The sequence below is a fragment of the Patiria miniata genome, unplaced genomic scaffold, assembly GCF_015706575.1.
Source record: "Patiria miniata isolate m_02_andy unplaced genomic scaffold, ASM1570657v1 HiC_scaffold_4, whole genome shotgun sequence".
NCBI lineage: Eukaryota > Metazoa > Echinodermata > Asteroidea > Valvatida > Asterinidae > Patiria > Patiria miniata.
The window spans coordinates 4,219,578-4,241,934 of NW_024037071.1; the positions used below are offsets into that span (position 1 = coordinate 4,219,578).

The following is a 22,357-nucleotide window of genomic DNA, read 5'->3' on the forward strand; positions in this document are numbered from 1 at the left end:
TACAGCTTGCACTGAGTACTGCAGCACCATACTGGTACGCATGTTATACCGACAAGTGTGTTATCAAATTGGAACAATCACTTGGCATTCACTGTGTACACGACTGCAAACTTTTGGGGTTTAATATTCTTGCGGGCTTCCTTTGTTCTTCACTTATCATGCTTGTTATACATTATTGTAAATGTCTTTTCTCAGTAGGGTCTGCAGTGTTGATAAGCTGATTCATTAGCAGGAAACTGGGAAGCCACATTTTTTTTGTTTTAAAGGCCGCTGTGGATAACTAACACTCATAATTAACACTAATTTAATGTATCATTGTTTTGGTTTTCAAAGTTGAAGTGAGAACGCTACAGTTTTCCCTTGATAAAGAAAGTGTTGTCATAAACGTGGCAGTATTGCACCACCTACATGTAATCATACCTGTCAATCGCCTTCGGCACTTTTGTCTTACATAAACTTTAACACATACATGTACTTGCCAATTTCATGAGGAGATGGCATGACTAACTGGGATTTGTGTCTAGCAAATAGAAAAATATATCTGAAGGCTATTTTTTAAGTCTTCATTTCCTGAGTTTCCCTTCTTGATTCAGTTGGGTAAACTATTATATGGGAAAGAGGATTTTGGACAACCTCACTTTTTTTTAGTTTACTGATAACTTCTTTAAGTTGTGAGCACTAATTTGGTTAGTTTAACCAGTGTTTAAAAGATCACGTTTGAATTGAGAAATGACAGAAAAAAAGTAATGCATACAGTTATGATTACACTGCACCTAGGCAATTTAAAAAAAAAAAAAAGTTGCAGTAATATCAGCTTTTTATATATATTGTTGTATCAATAGACACAGGTTATGATATGATGCCATAGGTTAAGTTACATGTAATGTAGATGTAAAAAGATGTCAGATGTTTGTGAGTGAAATACTTTCTCAACCATATCTAGAAAAATGAAACAAGTAGGTTTATACTGGAGACTTTGCCAGAGAATATTGTAATATTTCGGAATAACCTAACTTGGATTTGATCAGTAAATGAGCGTTGTCGGTCATAGTTGTGTCATTTCTGCATAATCAGATCAACATTTAGTAGATTCTGCATCATTCCTACTTGCCATTACATATTGCAATCAAATTGACATAAAGTGGGCGGGGGACGTACAGTGAAAGTGTCAAATATGAACAAAAGGCCATTACAAACATTGATATTTCATTGGCCAGACCCAAAACTAGCTAGATTAGGCAGGTAGACATATTATCAAGGTGGACAGAATAGCAGAGTGAATGAGTAGCAGTTTAATTTACTGTAGACCCACTCACTATGTAGAACCCATGTTTTGTAAAGGATGGTTCAATTAGGAATAAGACCACAACAACCTGATATGCTGTACAATCAGCATAAAGTCAAAAGCACGAGGAGCTAAAATCCACCAAACGATCGTAGACACAAGTAACATAAAGACTGCTGTGTAAGTTGTAACTGAATCATACTGTAAGAACAGATTGTATAGTAAGAAAAAAAACCCAAATCATCAAAGTTAAAAACAACAAAGATGCGATATCTGTGGGGTTTCCAACTGGTTTTGTTGGTTCCTTTCATTTTCTCCAGAATTACTCTTTGGAGACAGTGATGAAATGGAACCAGAGGCAGTTGCCAACTTGATGGGGGAGCTTTTAAGTGCAAGTGTCAACAGAATAGCTGAAAGTGCCCACAGCACAAGTGGAGGTTAGAGCTGCCGTGTACTATCCCACACTAAAAGTGCATTTAGCTACGCAAAACATTACTCTGCCTTCTGAAATCATTAATTCATACCTTTATTGAATCCATGAGACGTGTGTAAAAGGCCTAGGACATTGATATCACATCATTTTGAGGAATGCAGTGCGAAGAGACATTACAACGTGGGAAATGGAAGGAAAAAATCGGTCCCGAAAAAATAATTGAACTTGCAGTTAAGGTATAAGTTCAAAATGAGCAAGCTTTGTTTGTATTTTTTTTTTTTTTTTACAAATCTATGATTAGTGTTCTTGTTTCAAACATGAGATATTATCTGTCCAGTTTGATGTCACCCTTTGATATGCACTCTTAGTAGCTCACATAGAACGCTTACTTGTAAAACTTGTACAACTTGTTTCACGATTTTTCTGTCATTGATATTTCGGTCAGGTTTTTTCTATAGATGAATGTTGGTACGTGTACTTTAATTGAAAATTGGAATCTGTTGGAGTGAGTACTGCACTAGTAAACTGTTTATGCTTTACATGGGGTCAGGCATACCACCATAATCAGAGTCCAACAGTTTGGGTGTAGAGTTTACCATATGGTGTTGGATTTTGCAAGAGTGAGGAAGGCTCCTAGTAAATCACTCAAGGGGTTAGGGTTAATGTTCTTTAATGCTAAAGATCTATAATATTTTATCTTTACTTACCTGTATGTTCAATGGGAAATATTTAGCAAGCTAATATTGTTAATTCTACCATTATGGTAACTATTAACACTGTAATTTGTGTAACAGTTTGTTACTGAGCCATCTGTGAGGGGCCCATATTGTGTGCTTTCATAATGAGCTTTTTTGTCATTTGTACATCTGAGGGTGACTTTCAGGAGATCGGTGTTCATTGTGTAAACATCCATTTTGCAAATTGCACCTATTTTTCATCAGATCAACTTGTGTATGCTTCTTGTGCTTCCTAGATTCATGAATTTTCTAGTTAAAATGTAAGATTTGAAGCTTTGCATGGTGGTAGTATAGATAGAGAAGGTTTGTGGTAACACCATGTGGATATCTCTTTTGGGAAGGTGTGTGGTTCTGAAAAGAACCGGTTGGTTGTAAAAACCATCCAACGGGCTCTTTTCAGAACCACACACCTTACCAACCAACCGGTTCTTTTCAGAACCACACACCTTTCCAGCCAACCGGTTCTTTTCAGAACCACACACCTTACCAACCAACCGGTTCTTTTCAGAACCACACACCTTTCCAGCCAACCGGTTCTTTTCAGAACCACACACCTTACCAACCAACCGGTTCTTTTCAGAACTACACGCCTTTTCAGCCAACCGGTTCTTTTCAGAACCACACACCTTACCAACCAACTGGTTCTTTTCAGAACCACACACCTTCCCAAAACAGATATCCACATGGTGTTACTGCAAACCTTCACTATTTCCAGATACATTTGGTAATAAAATAGTTGGAATTGCACATGTTATGGTGTAAATAAAGGACACACGCACACAAGGAAATGCCTTTTTTATGATGGAGGACATATACCAAAGTGACAGGCAGGCAATTTTTCCTTGGGTCAGCCAATTTCCTTGCTTTTACTTTTACAGTTTTTTACGTCATTCAAAATTGAAAAACAATGTATAAAATCTTGGAATTGGAATTTCCTTGTTTTTGGTTACTTTCCAGTTGCATCCCTGAAGTGAGAACAGTCCTGTGTACAAAACCAATGAGAGGTGCTGCAGAAAGTTTGTCTATGATTTACACCATACACAAACATGTGTCTTAGAATGCTTACAATCTGATCTTGTCTTGAGACGTTTTAGGTTTTGCTGTCTCAACGGTCAAGTACCACGTGTGAACCAACCAACCAAGCCTGAGTTTATATCTCATGTGGATGAGAACAGTGTTCAGGGTTAACACCACATATTAACACTGGTAATCATTCGGATATATGCTTTGTGTGCTTGTTAGATGAGGTACCTGCAGGCCCCAAGCCCGCGGGACAGACGGGCACCGGAACTCCAGGGGGAGGGAGTACAGTCAGCAGCACAGGTGCCGGCGAGGCTGATCATGTGGTCATCATGCCTGAGGAAGTACCGCCCACTGAGGCCGAACCAGCCGCAGAAGCAGTCAAGACGGTCAAGAAGGTACGTAAACTCACCTTTTATTGAGGTGTCCTGTTTTCAGCTCAATGTGCCCAAGAAATCTCTGGAGCAGGAACATTCCAAGCCTTGTTTTGCTCATGTTAAATGTGACAAATGAGACGGAACTGGGCATAGGCCGTAGTGGATTTATTCATATTTGTAATCTTTGCTATATCTTTTAAAGAAATAGAATACAAATTGTAGGGAAAAAAGGTTTGTCCGGAAAAACAATTGGCATCTTTCATTTTAACAAATACCAAACTCGATACCTTAAAAGCCTTTTCCTCAGTATTTTACTTTTTTGACATGTTGATAAATGCAAACCTAAAACAGACATAACTTGTCAACAACGGAATGTCCAATTGAAGTGCAACAAACAGTATTGTGAGGAGAATTTTACTCTCTTTCCAAATACCCACAAAACCTCATTTTGATCTTTGCCCAGCTCTGTCTCATGTTGCCAGAACGCCTCACAAATATGACATCTTTAAATTTGCATACTAGTCATTCTATTAATTTGCAGTCCACTTTTTTCCCTGCCCCTGTTGCATCTGGCATCTTTGATTCTTGTTAAAATTCTGAATGCACTCCTTAATGCAGTCATCTTCCAAGATTGGTTATGAATAGCAATGCAGTCAAATAAATATTTTTTAAAGTCATTCTTAATTATGCTGTGATGGTAAATTACAAAGAACCAGTAACAGGGACAGGAAATATGTCATATTTTGGACCCTAAATTTATAGAATGGTCCACATGAACTTTCCTTTTTCAGGGGGTGAGTTGGGGAGATTAACTCTCCATGTATGGAATTAATTCTTAAGTAGACGGAAATAACACAGTGATATTAGAGTCAATATATCAACTCGTCGTCTCTAGGATGACGCCATTTTGAGACGCTAACATCCAGTTCGTGACATGAGTTTGACGTTCAGTGACATAGAACCGATATGCTTTGAATGTTTTTCCGACCTTATGCTTAAAGTTGTTTGAAATCGTCATTTGAATGTGTGATTCTTTTTGAAACACCATTGGATGCCGTTGCAGAAGTTTAAACGGATGGTGGCTTTTGGTAAAAAACACATCAGTTACATCCCGGTAGGTATGGTGTTGTGGCTCAGTACCGGTACCAAACGGTCTGTGGAATATGGAGGGTTCATCATTTTGGACTCGGCATTTGGGTTTTTATTTGTTGGTTTGCTTTTCTCCTTTATTTGTAGAAGGATAGTTTGGAGAGGATTTCTCGGTGCCATGATTTGAGAGATTTTTTTGTGAGCGCTGTGTATGTGTGGTGTTGGGTTTCTGTGAATGTAACGCGTTTGGTTGAGTTTGTAGAGCTGGGGCAGAAATTAAAAATTCCTTCCAATTTTCTACCCTACCCCACCCAGCCAAAAATAAGTAATTTTCATAAAGATTATCATGTCCTAGAACAGTGACTAAAATGTTTTAAAGTGAGGTCCTTTTTAAAACTGTGAAGAATGTTGTTTGAAGAATATATATATGAAACAGGAAAAAAATGTAGTTTTGTAAATTTTCTGTTCAGAACAAAAATGCATACTGGTATGCTTTAAGACAGTTCTATTTTAGTTTTTTTTTTCATATGATGGGAGTGGTTGAGACTGGCTGGCTCTTCCTCCCATTCAAACAGAGGGATCAGGAACCAGTGCATTTGGCTTCATTTTTTTGTTTCTTGGAGTAGCCAACAATTATTCATAGAGATCAGTGGGTCAGATATCATGATGAATAATATCATGATTTATGGTTAAGGTTTTTGGTTAAGGTTTTTGGATGGTTTGAAAATCTGTTGTATGTTGCTTATCCTATGCTGTCCCAAGCTGCTTTGCAAAAGGGTGCATACATTGCTGGTAGGTGTTTCTTTGTCCAAAAAATAATTGCAGTTCTATAAATCGCAAAAGCGGCCCCAGCAAGCTTATGAAGCCCCCAGCAACCAGCATTTCATTCTTCAGTTCCTTGGCCAAATACGAAGCCTAGCTTTTTTTTTTCCAAGTGTGCATTTGTTGTGAGGTAAAGTGTGAAGATGCAGGTCTTGGCCGAGACTAGTTATAAAGGTAGTTTTGGTCATCTGAGGTATGTGGTATGAAGAAAGTTCTAACCCCTCCCCCACCCCCACTTGGACCCTATAAAAAAGGAAAACTTTTGCTTCTGATAGAAATAAGGAAATTTCAAGTTTTTCTGCTCCCAGGAAATTCAGGTGGCAAGTTTATACTTGAAGGTGATTGGGTATTAAAAGTATTGGAAGGCAAAAACAATAGATGATAACAAAATTGCAATATTAAAACAAAAATGGTCAGCTGTAGATTGTGAATATTATAAATTCTGTTTGGAGCCAAAACAACGTTGTTTTTTTTTTTATGAGATGATGTTCATTGGCTGGGAGTTGTGACTGGGTTAACTTGGTAATTGTTAGCCATGTATCTTTTTTTTATATTATTTGTAGAGGGGTGACATTTTGTGTCCAATTTAACACCACAGTACACCCATATTTAATGGTGTAAGCAGCTGTGAAAATTAGGAGTCATTCCATGTTGAAAGGGTTGCAGGATTCTTGTCACAATTAAACATGGGAAATTTTATCCGATGGACAATTTGTGGTATTGACCTTTTTATTAACAAAAAAAATTAACCTACATGTAATTGAAGAGTTCCTTTGCAAAAGCCATTTAACGCCAATATAAAAAATCTTTTTCAAGTGAAATTGTCAAGAGTTCTCAAGATATGACTTAATGGGCAGTCCACATTTGTGCACATGTAATGGGCTCTGCGTTGTTTTAAAGCGGATTTTCTCAAAAAGGTGAAAAATGGAGATAACTATTTTTTGTTTTTGCAAAAGGACTCTTCAATTGTTCTTTTGTTTGTACTAACAATGCCATTCAATTCCCATAATTCATCTAGCTGCCATCCTCTGACTCGGATAAGCCATTTATTCCGGTAAATCATCACTGTTCCTTGTGTTTGTTATCATGTTCATTGTTATCAATTGGCTCCTTTTTTATATTATGAAAAAAAGGAGTGTTGCTTCAGACCCAACACTTGGAATGGTCACACGGTTGGCATAACCTGATCCTATGGGCTCCGTGCGCCAACAAACGAGGGCGCTTTATGCCACTTTTGAAAGCCCCATGGACGGAACACACCGCGTGTGTGTACTGCTTCGTGCGCGAAGTACGCACGGCTGATTTATCCTGAATGTGCACAAAGCTAAGCCATAGCGTCTTACCGGGGTTGAGCATCAAGCATCGTCGACCCGCGGATGCGTGCGAATGTCTCTTTCGATGGTCTCCCCTAGACTAGTCCCCGCCTCCCATAAATATAGTTACATTCAAAGTCCGCAATGGATGGAATGGGAACCAGCCTAGGTTTCCCCTAACTTTCCTTTTTTGGCCGTTGAAGGGGCATTTGTGCATGGAGCCCATACTGTTGTATTTCATCCATACGAATATCACTTGATATGGATGATTTGGAAGAAAATACGGATGGAATGACAAAAATTGTAATCTTCGATTCTTTGAATAGTTTCTTAACCGTTTTTTTTTTTTTTTTTTGGTTTCCGAAACATTTGGAAGGTTTTTAGAAGAATATTAGTTTTGAATTGACATACCTCATGGATTACATCAAAATGCTAAGGATAAGGAAAAGTTGAAGACATTGTAGCATCCTTTATGTTATGGTGGTTCACTTTGACATCATGGATACAACATTTGAATGAGATAAATATGTACATTCGTGCATTCATGTTTGTGTTGTTCATTGAGTTGGGACTGAAGTCTTTATTCAGTGGCATGGCATGTTGGAGTTTCACTCTGAACATAGTGAATTGAGAAAATGTTTATTGACAGTGATTGTCATGTTGACGGTAATAATAGACTGTACATCTACCATCTTCTTGTTTGTGTTTGTTTTCTGAATGAGTAGAGTAGGAATAAATACAAATAGAGAAATAAATACATTTATAGAAATGTAATTTACAATTTGAATGTGTCTTTGTTTTCCTTCATACAATGATATAATCTTTGATTCTGTGTGTGTTGAATCATCAAACAGGAGGTCAATGAGGATGAGATCGACTGGTGGTCCAAGTACTACGCATCGACCGACGAAGTGGAGAAGTGTGGCGACTACCTAGAGCGAGGATATGACACACTGGAGGTAAGTTAGAATTTCTCATGATAGACTCCATGCACAAACAGTAGAGGGCGCCTTGTCACCACTCACAAGCGCGCCAAGTCGTATTTTACCATTATATTTTAGGACAAGGCATTGTCTTTCCCTTTGTTCCTGTAATGTAACAGTCTTTCGTAGACTGAGCACACACATGTTCGAGGACAGTTTTCAACAAAGGATGAACTAAGGACATCAGGTTTCCTTGGTGTTTATAAATTTTAATAACGATAAGGACAATGTCGTCTGTTATCACCTGTAAAGTGAAGCTTTTTATCTTCCGATCTTGTTTCGTAAAACTACAAACGTGAAATACTAGATATGGAGCTGTATTGTTGAAGGGGAACGCTCTGTTTATTATGGCAAGTTATATTTTTGGGTTTTATTTTTCTTGGCCGTTAGATCTACACTGGTCCCTTGGAGAACCAGGACCCGTACAATGAATTCTCGGATTTCTGCAACACCTATGAACTGAGCCGAGGAAAAAACAAGGATAAAGACGACGAGGAATCCAGTGGTATTGGAGAATTCAAAGTGAGTGTTGCACAAGAATGTACAGACTAGGGAAAAATAATAAGTTTGATTGGTAAGAAAGTTCAGATAAAGTTTGTAAACTGTTAAATTGAAAAGGAGGAAGTTAGTCATAATTTATTAAGAGCTACCGTAAAGGATTGACCTGCTGTAGCAAAACCATACAGGTACATGTTCTGCAGATAGACCCCGCATTCTGGGGCTCCGTTCTGTTAAATATTTTTCATGGATTTTATTTATTTTCTTCAATCTCACTCCTTTTATTCTTTGAACATGAGCCTATGGGCCTTATTCACGAGTCGGCCATATTGAATTTAAAGTGAGGTTAAATCTTCATTTTTGGAACTTGCGAAGAAAACTGAAAGCAATGACATAAAGTTAATTGCACATTACACCAGTCAGAGCTAATGAATCATTTTAAATTTGTGATGAAACATACCCTAATGTTTTAAGCCACAAAAAAAATGGAAGTGGGGCTAGAATGCATAAATGTGACCGGCTCTGCAAAAAGGCTGAAATTGAGTTATATACATGGCAGGAAAGCCGACAATGTAGGCCTAAGCTTTCACTTGGTATATAATAGAGCTCCATAGCCCCTCCCGTTCTGGAGATATGACGTATTTGCATATCAATTACTTCCTTGGAATTCAAATTACACCACTGAGAAAATGGGCTTTGAAAAAGCTGGCTTTCTTGTAGAACAACAGAACTATGCACACAAAATGGTTGTTTTTTCCACTCAAAATTTCCACATCAAAATCAACATTTCTGTGAGTGAAACCTGAAACTGTAGATGTCATTCATGATAAAAAGTGAAAATCACATTTTGAAATGTTCACCCTCAGGGGTGTGAAATCTCAGCTTTAAAGCTGATTTCAGCTTTTTTGGTTTTGGATTTCACCTTTTTTTTTCAGCTTTTTCCCTCACTTGCTGTGTACAAAAGTATAGGAGGTCTCCAAAATTCAGCTTTTTTACACCTTTTTCAGCTGTTTTCAGCTATTTTTATCAGTGGTCACTCACACCCCTGACCCTCTTAATGTTGATCAGGCCATTACACAATAATGCTTAGCGCGACTTAATACCCTTTTTTGTGGAGCCGGTCAAAATTAGTCCGGTACCATCCTATTGAACAGATCACAATTCATAAACACATTCAGGGAACCCAACCAAAATGGCTTTCTGGTGAATAAGGTCCATTGACCTGCACTGAGCTTTTGAATGTGTGTTTTGAACGCAGGGATTATTCCGCATCTATCCTCTGCCCGGAGACCCTAAGGCCCCACTTCCACCCAAGGTCTTCAAGCATCTACCCCCCAGCAACCCCGTGGAGTGTGTCGTCCGTCTGTATGTCATCAAAGGCATTGATCTGCAGCCACAGGATCCCAACGGATTGGTAAGTGACTTAGTCCAAGTTTGATGAGCACCTTAATAATAGTGGGTATTTATAAAGGGCACGTATCCTCCAGGACTGGTGCTCAAGGCGCTTCATATTATCCCTGCACATTGGGCCAATGAAACATTCCAAATACCATCTCAGCTCCCTGGGGAGTATACAGCTCGATGCAGCCTGTTAGGTGCAAGGAAGCTAATGCAATCACAAAAACCAACTCTGCCCTCACAAGTACCCATTTACTCCTGGGTGGAGAGAAGCAATGAGTGACAAAGTGCCTTGCCCAAGGGCACACGCACCATGACCCCGGCTGGACTTGAACCCACAACCCGCAGCTTTACCTGCAGACCACGAATCCAGTGTCCTGAACCATGAGGCCACAGCACTCCACTTTAACTTCTTTTCAAACCACGTAGAATTATTTGCAACTATCCCGAAAACTACTTACCGATATAATGATAGAATTTTTTTGCTGAAAGTGAAGATGAGACTGGTATCAAGTACCCTTTGAAATCATTCCGCCTGTAATGGTATCGTTCAGAAGAAAGAAAACATTGATTGTGATTTCAAAATAATGTGCGCGTAGGCATGCTTTTTTTTGTACGTGCATTAGCAACGAAATCCAGTTACAAGACCCCAAAAATTGTGCACATGTTTTGTCTGTTTTCTCAAAATGTGTAGTAGCCACTGAACTAAAACGTCTACAGGTTAGTTGTTAATACGCACTCTATAGGATTTAGAGCACTTTTGTTGCTGGAAACGAAAAAAAATGTGCAAAAAACAAATTATCCCTTGTATCTTTAACCATAGCTTGACTAATTCTGATCAAATGCTGTTTAGTCAGTGATGGTTGGACTAGGGTAGTCAACTATGCAAATAGTATTCTAGTATATTTCTTAATAAATTATGCAGTATGATCACCATTAAATAATTATGCCAAATGCCAAATAATTCAACTGCATCATGTTCATAACCGTTATGACACCTCCAATTTTCAAGATCGAGAGACCTTGTATGTTGTGCTCATTCAAGTTGTTTCAAGTATAATTGGTTTTTTGGGGTTTTTTCTTTAGTCTGATCCGTTCTTGAAAGTGCAGCTGGGCAGGAAGAAGATCAGTGAGGACGATGACTATATTCCAAACACCCTCAACCCAGTCTTTGGAAAGTGAGTATGGTTCCTGAATGCAGATACATGTAGGTTTTGGAATGCAACTAGACTTGCTTAAAGGACATTCAACATTTGCTTTTGCTGTAATTTCAGTGATGGATGGATTTGGGGGTTAGTATTTTATAGCAAACATTGTTAAACTGACTTGTTTCAAGTTTTGTGTTCGTAGATGCTGGAAAAACCGTGAAAAACAATTATGTTCTTGTAGTCTGGTTCCTTTACCCACTTAATTGTAATTGAGCAATTTATAGACCTCAGAAAATTGTAAAGCCAGGGAACCAGTCTAGCTGGCTTGTACCCATTCAAAGGTGTGTAATAGATTGCAAACAAAATTCAGACTAACTAAATGATGGTAAATTGGGAGCAGTATTTGAAAAAAAGCCATTTTTCGGCCGACCAGCGTTGGAAATTGATACAAAAATACCACTTTTCTTGAAAATGTCAGCACACCAGGTGCCATGATATTACAGAATGCTTTAGACTCTCATTCACTAACAGTCCAGTAAGGTATTTCATAATAATTTGGTAGTTTTGTTGTTAGATGTTTGCGAGCGCTGTATATTCCCTTTAAGTCCTATAAATCCTGTTGAAAACCTATTTTCATCCCATTTTATTCAGTCACAATAATACAACTGGGGGATTTTTTATTGCCATTTTCTCAACAATTGCTTTTACAACTTTAGTATAGTTTGTGATCTATATTTCCGTTATTGAACTCGGTACCCCCAAATGTTCTATCCTATTAGAGAGCCCTTGTTCCCGCTAAATCCAGAAATACAAAGATCTCAATTCCTAAAAAAAAGTCTGACTTTGTACTCTTTTTGTGATGATGGATCACATTTATACAATGACATCAAATCTATGTATTTGATTTGCAGGATGTTTGAGATCAAGACCTTCTTGCCAGTTCACAAGGACTTGACTGTGTCTGTTTGGGATCATGATCTCCTGAGCAAAGACGACATCATCGGAGAGACCGTCATCGATCTGGAGAACCGCTACTTGACCAAGTATCGCGCCAGCTGTGGACTGCCGCAGACTTACGCTGTGTAAGTCCAAAACATTACCTTTTGGAAGACAAGACAAGGCAGGCGTATAGTGAAGCTGCTCAAAGAGTGCACACATTTCTACTAAATGAATTCAGAATGGTCAAAAAGTTTGTAGCTGTAGTGGTAACATGATGGAAACGATCAATCTACTTTCGCCACTTTCACAGAGACCTAACCCTAACCCCCCAGGCCCTTTCTGCTAGGAACCATCCTCAATCCTTCAAAAATCGCCCAAAATTTAAAAATCCTCAGTCCTCCAAAATCCTCACAAAACTTTGCACTTATGTTCAAATGGAGGATACCAAGCGCCTCAATCCTTCAAAATCTTCAGACACTCTTGCCTCAAAAAATGCATTCATCCTGAATCCTCCAAAATCCTCCTCTTCTTCAAACACCATTCATTCCCAATCCTCCAAAAGGGTTAGGGTTAATATATTGCCCAGATATGTATCGTGGAAGCACATGCAACACACCTTACCAGACTGATACACTTGTGGTGTAGGTTCTACAGGCAAGCCTTGTAAAACTGGTCTTTCATTTTAGAAATTACCCTGAAATTATGATCTAAATGACTTGCAGGACCGGACCCAACAAATGGCGTGACACACAGAAGCCTATGGAGATCCTGGACGACTACTGCAAGAAGAACAACATTCCTGGGCCCTTCTACTACGGAGCGACCAAAGTTGGTGTCGACGGGAAGATGTACAACCTGGCTGACTTCGGTGAGTTGGAAAAAGTTTCCATTGAGTATGCACAAGCTTGGGCTCTCTTGTAAACGAAAACTCCCCAAAGATATTTACTGGCACATGGTATTGGCTGTAGATTTACAGTTAGACGTATTTAGGAATGGTTTTGGTGAGTATGTAAAGACCAGGAATCGTGGGGCTAGGACAAAAGGGTTAGGGCACAAACAAGATTTCCACAATTGACCGAACGTCCACAATTGAGATTCGTGTACAAAACTAATGAGAGTTGTTGCTAAAAAGTTACAAACAAAGGAATGATTAGGTACAATAGGGGTGCACGATTGCCAGGGTGTTTACGAAGATGTGTGAGTGTGTGATGTTGTCTACACTTCTATTTTTTTCCTAATGGAGGAGGTATTGAATCTGTCAAACAACAAAAGCTGGTTATAATCCTCCCTCCCCCCCCCCCCCCAAAAAAAATGAAAAAATGAAAAATGCAAAAGAAGTCTAGGCCACTTTTTCAAAAACATCCATTCTGAAACTCCTCCCCTACCCAAGACCCTAAACCTGGGTATTCTACTGTCATCATGTACGTGTACGTTGCTTCATTTAGTTTGAACCAACGGTGCACCTGCATTTAAGCTATTTTGTATAGCCACTCTCCTGAAGACGGTCATGGCATACTGACCGGAACGTTCAGTTTATACTTCTGGTTCCTTTCACAACCATTCTCTTAGCCGAAAAAATTATCCACACATGGTGTTTCCGCAAACCTTTCATTCATTATTTTGTATACATGTCAATATTTACATGTTTTGTTGATATTCATTGACAGAGTTGAACAAGATCCACACTGACCACGAGGGGCCAGCCGATGAGCGTCTGGCACTCCACGTCCTCCGTGCTCAGGGATTGGTCAAGGAACATCTGGAGACCAGGCCGATCTACAGCCCCCTGCTGCCGGGCATTGAGCAAGGCAAGCTGCAGATGTGGATAGACGTCTTCCCCTTGACTCTGGGTCCACCAGGCGAACCGAGAGACATCATGCCACGTCAGCCCAAAAAGTATGTCCAATAGACCGTAATCATGTTGCGGCCATCTTGATTTTTTCCCTCCATTCAAATCAACGTAACCAAAGCGAGGCTGGAAGGAAAAATAGTCTGGTTCTTTTTTGCACAAGAAACATTATCATTCAGTACTGTTATTGGATACAGGGAACATGACTGTAATGGTGGTAGCATGATAAAGGTCTATAAAGGCCAAATCTTGCATCAAGTTCAGTTAGTTCATAAAATGAGGCAAATTCTGGGCAGTTCTTTTTAGTATGGGCTCCGTGCACAAGTACCCCCCACAATAGTTAACAAAGATCATGTGTGTACTTAACATGATACTCTCGCAAACGAGAGAATGCTTGTTAACAAGTCAAGCAAGAACGCTGTCATTTTTATATGCACATAGTGGTATCAAACAGGATTTTCTTGGATTGTGAATTGGATACAACAAATGTTGCGTGACTTTCTCTTCAGGTACGTGCTGCGATGTGTGATTTGGAACACCAAGGATGTCATCCTAGATGAAACCTCCATCACCGGAGAGAAGATGAGCGATATCTATGTCAAAGGGTCAGTCATTGGCTCAAGTCTCATGCAAAATAGCTGCTAATTTGCATGTTAATTAAAATTTAACTGCTAAAAATTTAAGTCCTTTAACTATCTGTCAGATTTGTGAGGCGTTCTGGCAAAATGAGAAAGAACTGGGCAGAGGTTGAATGAGGGTTTGTAGGTATTAGGAAAGAGAATAAACTTCTCCTTACAATACTGGTTGTTGCACTTCAATCGGAAATTCCGTTGACAATTTATGGCTGTTTGTAGATCCCATTTATTGACATGTCAATCAACTCTTTCAGTGCCTGCCAAATTTGAAAAGTTTAACCCTAAAGTGCCCAACTTTGAGGGTTTTTTTTAATTGTTCAAAATTCTGTAAAAAAAAAAGTAAGTAAGTTTTACTCACTAAATTTGTTGTCGTTGCTCTATGGTATATCCTTGGTACATTGGAAAGTCAATAGTAGTCACGTACATAGTGATACACCCTGAAACACTGTCCTGCACACAGGGGAATTCCGCACATTTTGCAGAAAATACGAGTGTCAGTGCTGCGCCCTCTCGCAAGAACTCGAATTAACAAATAAATACAGGTCGTACCTGAATGAAAATGGATTATTAGAAAGAGTGAGAGCTCCCCCTTGTGATAACATGCTTACTCTACCTCGTACATGTACAAGGTTTGGCGATTTTAAGTACGAACATTACCTCGTACATGTACGAGGTTGGCAATTTCGAACTAACAAATATACCTCGTACATGTACGACTTTGGCACTGAAAGAGTTAAGTAAAATACTGAGAAAAACCTTGTCTTATTTTGTAGCTGGATGCGCGGTCAGGATGACAAGCAGCAGACTGATGTTCACTATCGTTCCCTCAACGGAGAAGGCAACTTCAACTGGCGTTTTGTCTTCCCGATTGATTACATTCCTCCCGAGCAAGTCATGGTTATCAGGAAGAAGGTAAAAAAATCTCCTTTGTTTCCTTGAGACGTTCTTCAAAAACTTTACCATTTTTTTCGCAATTCTCCATTTCAGTATCATTTAGCTTCAGTTGTTTCTAAATCTCTTACATATGAACAGTAGAACAAAAAAATTGTGAAATATTCTCAGATCACATTTGTTTAAACACGTACTAGTCAAATTCCATCAAAAGATGTAACTGGTTGGTACAGCTGGCATATCAATCACCTCCAGTCAAGGCATGGCTATATCAAGTGAATAAGGGAATTCTTAACTACTGAAAACAGTCGCTTGGTTGATTTTGACTGCTGTGATGGCGTACGTGTAGCTGAATTTGTCAGCCGGACAGGGAAGGCTTTAACAAGAGTATCTAGTTAAATGCTGCCGTTCTGTTGCGTTTGCGTTAAATTTGGTTGTTCTTTTGTTTATGAAGAATGAAGTAGTATTTGCACGGTGGAAAATGCAGTCGTCGGTATTGGGTAGTAGGTTGTAAGATAATCAAACAAACCCTGGTATTGTCATAGATGTTCAGCCAACATTTTACCCTTTAATGGGAGATTTTTGAGACGTTGGTAGCAGCAAACACACCGGTCCTCTTTCCATTGTTTGCGTCATATTGAGCATGCGCGCTTTATCTTAAACATGACATAGACAATTGCAAAGAACTGTTGTGTTTGCTGCCACCACCGTCTCAAAAGTCTCCCATTCCTTAGACCAGATTGAATTCCAAATCTAAATTCATGATGTCAACTCCAATGTCTCTAGCTATAATGATCCCGTTAAACGTGGAACCTACAACTCTGTATTTTTCAATTTGTCTAAATATAACATTATAAATCCTCAGAGGCGGCTGTTTCCAACAGGAGTAAGTATTCAAGCGACGACAATTTTAGCACCATCAAGACAAATACTGATTCAAACCCTAATCCTCCAAAATCGTTGAAGTTGTTCAGTGGAGGGGTGACCACTGCCTCAATCCTTCAAAATCCTCCAACAATCACTGTTGATGGGTTGAGGCAGTGCTGATAACACTCCGAAGCAGTGCGGATGATATCGAGCATAATGCAAGGCTCAATTGTGCATGATGAACATAAACAATGCTGGGTACAGCCTACCAACTCGGCACAAAGCAGCCTCCACAATCAACCTTTACTTCAGCCTAAATCCTCCAAAATCCTCCAAAAATCCTCCAAAATCCTTCCCCAAAAACTGTCTGGAGGATTTTGGAGGATTGAGGAAGGTTAGGGCTAAAGATGATAGTCCCTCTAATTTTCCCTGACCCAGTTATAAATGTTAACCCTAACCCCCTAGGGTGTGTGTGAAAGGTCTTATTAAGATTAAAGACTTCAGAACTGTTGGGGTGTCGCTAATAATAGAACCACTAGACCAGGCACTGTGTTGCCTCTATGTTAACACTGACATTACAATATTTGACATGAAATTAATTATTTTACTGATTCTGTTCAGTCACTATTTATTGATTGGATAAAATCAAACTTTTTTTTTAAATACAAAGAAAGACTAACTGCACTCTGTTTAGTAATTCTCGAAATTCATTCCCCAAGGAATTCTTTTATTGATAATAATAAAATTATTGAAACAGATTCCATCGAACTCCTTGGATTATATCTTGATAACAAATAATCATGGAAGAATCGTATTGATTAAACTTTACATGTTTGCAACATTGATTTAAAAAAATGTAGGCACAATTCATAGACTAAAGTTTTATATTTGAAAAAAGTAATATTTTGCTGACCTTATGTAACACTTTAATCTTGTCTTATACATATATTAATTATGGAATTGTACCTTGGGGAAATTAATCACACAGATCACTAAAAGTATTAAAATTCTGGAATTTTTTGCACAAATCCTTACAAGATTTAACATCCGTATCTATTTTTAAAACTAAATTGAAAAATACCTTAGACAGTTCACCAATTCCTATTGGTCGAGAGCCTGTCACATGAGTGGTTTTAAAATATATATTTAGCACTACGTGCGCCATACCATAGACATGGCCAGAGGGTGTTTCACAAAACGTGAGGTAATGTTGTTGAAAAAAATCGTTGAAATTTTTGACTTGTTTTGTCTTTTTGACCGAAATGTATTTGTGAATGGGAATAAATATGTCTTTGGCCAGTATGAAACAGTATGTTAAAAACTTGATAGGGGCCTTGACGCGGATAATGGCCCAAACCAAATATCTGCGTCCAGGCCCATAACGAGTTTTAAATGTACATGATTAAACTGGCCAAACATAAATTTATTCCCTTATTCAAACAGTTCTTTCTAAACACACAAACCCTTGTTTATAAATTTACTTGTCACTGGCTTTCAAATGGAATATTTTAATTGTTTACTTTAAATATTAATCATCTGTGGTATAATCAATTCTTGGTTTGATAATTTTTTATTTACCAATTTTATCAAATTGTTAATGGGTTATTTTTACAGGTGAGTCCTCTTTACTCCTCTACAGGGGACTAGCACTCAACAGACCTTTTTTTTTCTCCTTTTCTAAATCCCCCCCCCCCCCCCCGAATAATTATCTCCACCAAGGAGGTTATGTTTTTATCATGTTGGTTGGTTGGTTGGTTTGTTAACAAAATAACTCAAAAAGTTAAGGACAGATTTGAATAAAAATTGTTGTAGGGGTGGTCCTTGGTACAAGTACAAATCAATTAGATTTTGGAAGTGATCTGGATCTGGATCTGGGTCTGGTTTCCAGGATTTTGTTTAAATCATTCTGCACCATTTATGCGAGGATTTCTTTTGGGTGTACTGACAAGCATGTCAATAGATGGCGTCCTCTAACACTCGCGGTCATAGCGCTTCAGTTGTTTCCCATCTGAGTATTTCTCATGCCCCACCGAAGGATCTCACATTGCCACAATATGGCAGGGAATTGTTTAGCCTTGGCGGAGGTTTGCGCTCTTGGAGTGCTTTCTAGGTTTTTTTTAGTAGTTGTGTTTTGTAGTATACTTTGTAGCTAAGTCCAATTGAGGTAAGTTGAAGATGGGATTTTTTTTAGGAGACTTATCAAGTTCTGATTGTTCACCATCCTGACTCCTTTTTGCTGATAGGAACATTTCTGGAGCCTGGATAAGACTGAGACCCACGTGCCACCGGTCTTCACCCTTCAAGTGTGGGACAACGACAAGTTCTCTGCTGATGACTTCCTGGGTAAGCCAGTCTTCACTTTCATTTCGTTTCAGTCAGTGATTATCTTCAGATGTTAACAGATCCACATAAGTATTGACTTATTTTTTAATTGTAAGTGTCCTTTAGACTTGTCAGGTAGCTGTTATTTAAAAAATATCATGCTGTGTAGCACCAAAATGCTCCAATACATTCTTTAAAAAAAATTTGAAACAAACAAAGTTGCTTCGGTCGTTCTGAGTCAACTCTTATGTATACTTCATTTACAAGTGTGTCATAATGTCGCAAAATGTTCCCCATCTTCATGAAAAGACCCAAAAGTGAACCATTAAATGTACCGTACCGGGTGTCTCCAAAACAAATGTCTCCAACAATGTTGGTTATTTTAGGAAACAAAATTCATTTTTTTTAAATGATATATAGTGTTTCTTTACCCTTGGCAGGATTTTTGCTGCGTATGATTTTGGACCTTCTATTTAAAAGTTACGGCAAAGCTTGCAAAGACTGTCAAAATCTGTTTGGGCCACTTTATTCACCTTCTTTGTTTGTGAATGCCTTTGATACCAAGTGGCTCAACTTGGAATTCAAGTCCTTTCATTTAATGAGCTGTATCTCTGGACTGGGATGTCCAAATAAGATGGGATAAAGACCATTGTGTAGAGTATCTTCTACACCTTCAGACTCTGTAGATAAGCTAGTATTTTTAATGAATATGGATTGATTGCAACAGTTGTTATTGAGACACCCCGTACAAGTTTCAACTGGGAGATGAGAAAGTACGGTGAAACAATGTGCCATGTTTCCGTGTTCTCAGGTACCTTGGAACTGAACCTGAACAGCATGCCAGCGCCCAAGAAGAAATCCCGTCAGTGTGGCCTGAAGCAGCTACCTGACAACAAGGAAGGCAAGGAAGTCCCCATGGTGTCTCTCTTTGAGCAGAAGCGTGTCAACGGCTGGTGGCCGTGCATGAGTGAAGAGACCGGAGAACGGGAACTCACCGTATGTACATTTGTATATTTCACAACGCTTTGAGGGCTGGGGTGTTTTGGGGTTTTTGCTATTTTTTCATTTGTTTACAGTTAAAAAACTGGTTCCATTGGGGCCCTGTCAACATTAAAAAAAGTTAAGCACAGTTAAATTCACAAAGATAAAGTGCATTTGGCGGAACAGACCAGGAACATTAACACTTTTAAATACTTTCAAGTACTTACAAATACCAACAAGTGCTTCAGAAATAGGTACACAAACAAAAGCTGTATACACAAGTTCATTTTAAACAAACGAGGCTCAAAAACGGGCACAGAGTTGTGATGGGCGTCTCCACAATCTCCACAAGTCAAGTTTTCGCACTGCAACTTGTCAGAAATTTGCAATTGACTCAACGAATTTTGCTGCGAAGATTTTGTGACGTACGTTCACATGGGAGTGGCTTGGATGCTACTCTTGTCTTTACAAGTTTTTTCCCAAGAACAAAGATCTTATGTTTTAGCAACCAAATCTGGGGGGGGGGGGGGGGGGGGGGGGGGGCGTGATACATTGGCCACTCCCCTGGTCAGAAAAGGTGGAAACATCCTCCTATCCCATCTAGGATATGTGCCTGAGCGTCTCCTCAATCTCAAGATGTAATATTTTTTCTGGACCCTAGGGCAAGTTGGAGATTGAGTTGGAGATAGTAACTGAACAGGAGGCCGAGGAAAGACCAGCTGGCACAGCCAGGGATGATCCTAACGCTAACCCGACACTGGATCCACCAAAGTAAGTTGATATTACCCACATTATATATTTATCGACAGCTCTTTACCAAGAGTTTGCCTGAACAGTTTCCATTTGGAGCTCAGCAAACATCACAGATGACTACATTCAAAGGAAACACTGTTAAGCTCTTGGGTCGACCTGCGATTTGCTTGCGCCGCTACGGCATCAAGCAGAAAAGTCATGCTCGGGTCAGAAAACTGAGAGCTCGTGAAATTCTCGTGGAACAAGCGGCATTCCGACACAAAACAATTGCAACCATGCTCCTGTCGGGAACATGTTCTGTCACTGCGCAGATGTTAAAATTTTCTTCTCTTGCGATTGTTGATTTTTTTTTTTTTAGAGTCGACTGATGCCGATCGTCTTAATGTTGTAATCATACACTGTAAATCATTGCAAAGCTATAAGGCAAAGACAACTACATTATTGAATTCACAAAAGGTGTTCAAATTTCTTTTTAATGCACAGTGAATTTAATACATATTGCACAATTCTCGCACCATATTAGGAGTCGGACTATGTTAATTGTGCTGTTATGATTGTGTTGATCAGCTGTGCCTGTCTATATTTTCATTTGTTGGGTCTAAGGCCTTGTTCCCAACTGTCCCCGTTGTTGAAAAGCCTAACACTGAAAAGTCCTCTTGCATATTTTGTTAAAAGTAGGCATCCATGCAATACCAGTCACTTACGAAATGCATATCACATGATTTGTTATCTAAATATCTACAGATGTTTATGTAAGCATTTTGAAACACAAAGGTGTGATTTTCTGGAAATGTTATTTGGGAATCTGTTGTTAAACAAGTGGATTTTTATCATGTGATGTCACCAACTTCAGTGAAAGTTGGATAGATTGTTTCCCTTGTTTAACCCTAACCCCCTTCAGTGATTTACTAGGAACCTTCCTCACTCTTGCAAAATCCAACACCATATGGTAAACTCCACACCCAAACTGTTGGACTCTGATTATGGTGGTATGCCTGACCCCATATAAAGCATAATTATAAAGCATAATTAGTTTACTTGTTCAGTACTCATTCCAACAGATTCCAACAAAACATGCAGTTCGATTTTGAAGGGTTTGGGTGGTAAAGGTTAAGGAGCTCACTTGGCTAAATCATAGACCCCTAGATCAAATGTTAACAAACTTTGAAATGTCATCAACACCTTGACTGCATGGTAATTGTTGAGACAATATTCAGTGTTTTTTTCACCGTAAAACAAGTGGTTTCCTTTTGAAAAACAAATGGACTTATTTTCCAACAGTAATATGTCTGATTGACCCTTGCTTATTTCCTATGCTTGTATTTGACCAGTTGGTTTTGTTGGACCCAAAGTGATGCATATTTGATTTCTGTGAGAAAAAAAAAAATTCCATTAGAAAGAGCCTGCTGAAAGGTCAATCTCAAAAAAAAAGAATCATTCCAGTTTCAAGCTTCTAACATATTTATCTCCGCCAAGGAGGTTGTGTTTTCATCGGATTTGGTTAGTTGGTTGGTTGGTTTGTCTGTTAACAAGATAACTCTAAAAGTTATGGACGGATTTGCATGAAATTTTTTTAGGGGTGGTCCTTGGTATAAGTACAAATCAGTATAGATTTTAGAAGTGATCCGGATCTGGGTCTGGATCCATGATTATTTCGAAGGATTCTTCATCATTTATGCGAGTATTTCTTTTGGGTGTACTGACAATATGGCAGGGAATTGTTCAGCCTTGGCGGAGGTTTGCACTCTCTGAGTGCTTTCTAGTTTTTGTCATAGATCACTATTACCTTATTGTTTTTCGGGGGGGGGGGTTAAAGCCTGTACTTTTCTCAAAGCACATTTTGAACATTGTGTTTCCAATTTAACAAGGCCCAGTTATTGCAAAACATCAAATACAATACACTTCAGTAAGAAACTTGGTGTCTTCATTTATTTGTCCCCATGAGCTGTGGCACGGTTTAAACTTCGTTCTGATGAGCTGGCCCATTGCAGCAGCTGACTTTGTGGCTCACACAGTC

The 22,357-nt window shown here is 38.9% G+C and overlaps 1 protein-coding gene across 7 annotated transcripts in view; it reads left to right on the forward strand.

The window, feature by feature from the left end:
• LOC119739967 (myoferlin-like) overlaps positions 1-22,357 on the forward strand; it is a 73,037-nt gene that overhangs the window by 44,146 nt on the left and 6,534 nt on the right. For 3 of the 7 annotated variants that reach the window (XM_038215127.1, XM_038215130.1, XM_038215129.1), the window contains 15 exons: positions 1,606-1,722; positions 3,698-3,873; positions 7,931-8,035; positions 8,450-8,581; positions 9,816-9,971; positions 11,042-11,133; positions 12,015-12,185; positions 12,765-12,910; positions 13,710-13,938; positions 14,401-14,496; positions 15,300-15,438; positions 16,283-16,303; positions 18,528-18,627; positions 19,418-19,602; positions 20,249-20,358. In XM_038215127.1, coding sequence (XP_038071055.1) covers positions 1,606-1,722; positions 3,698-3,873; positions 7,931-8,035; positions 8,450-8,581; positions 9,816-9,971; positions 11,042-11,133; positions 12,015-12,185; positions 12,765-12,910; positions 13,710-13,938; positions 14,401-14,496; positions 15,300-15,438; positions 16,283-16,303; positions 18,528-18,627; positions 19,418-19,602; positions 20,249-20,358 — 1,975 coding nt within the window. The remainder of the gene's footprint in view (positions 1-1,605; positions 1,723-3,697; positions 3,874-7,930; positions 8,036-8,449; positions 8,582-9,815; positions 9,972-11,041; positions 11,134-12,014; positions 12,186-12,764; positions 12,911-13,709; positions 13,939-14,400; positions 14,497-15,299; positions 15,439-16,282; positions 16,304-18,527; positions 18,628-19,417; positions 19,603-20,248; positions 20,359-22,357) is intronic. The other 4 variants (XM_038215131.1, XM_038215132.1, XM_038215128.1 and 1 more) reach the window with 3 other exon arrangements.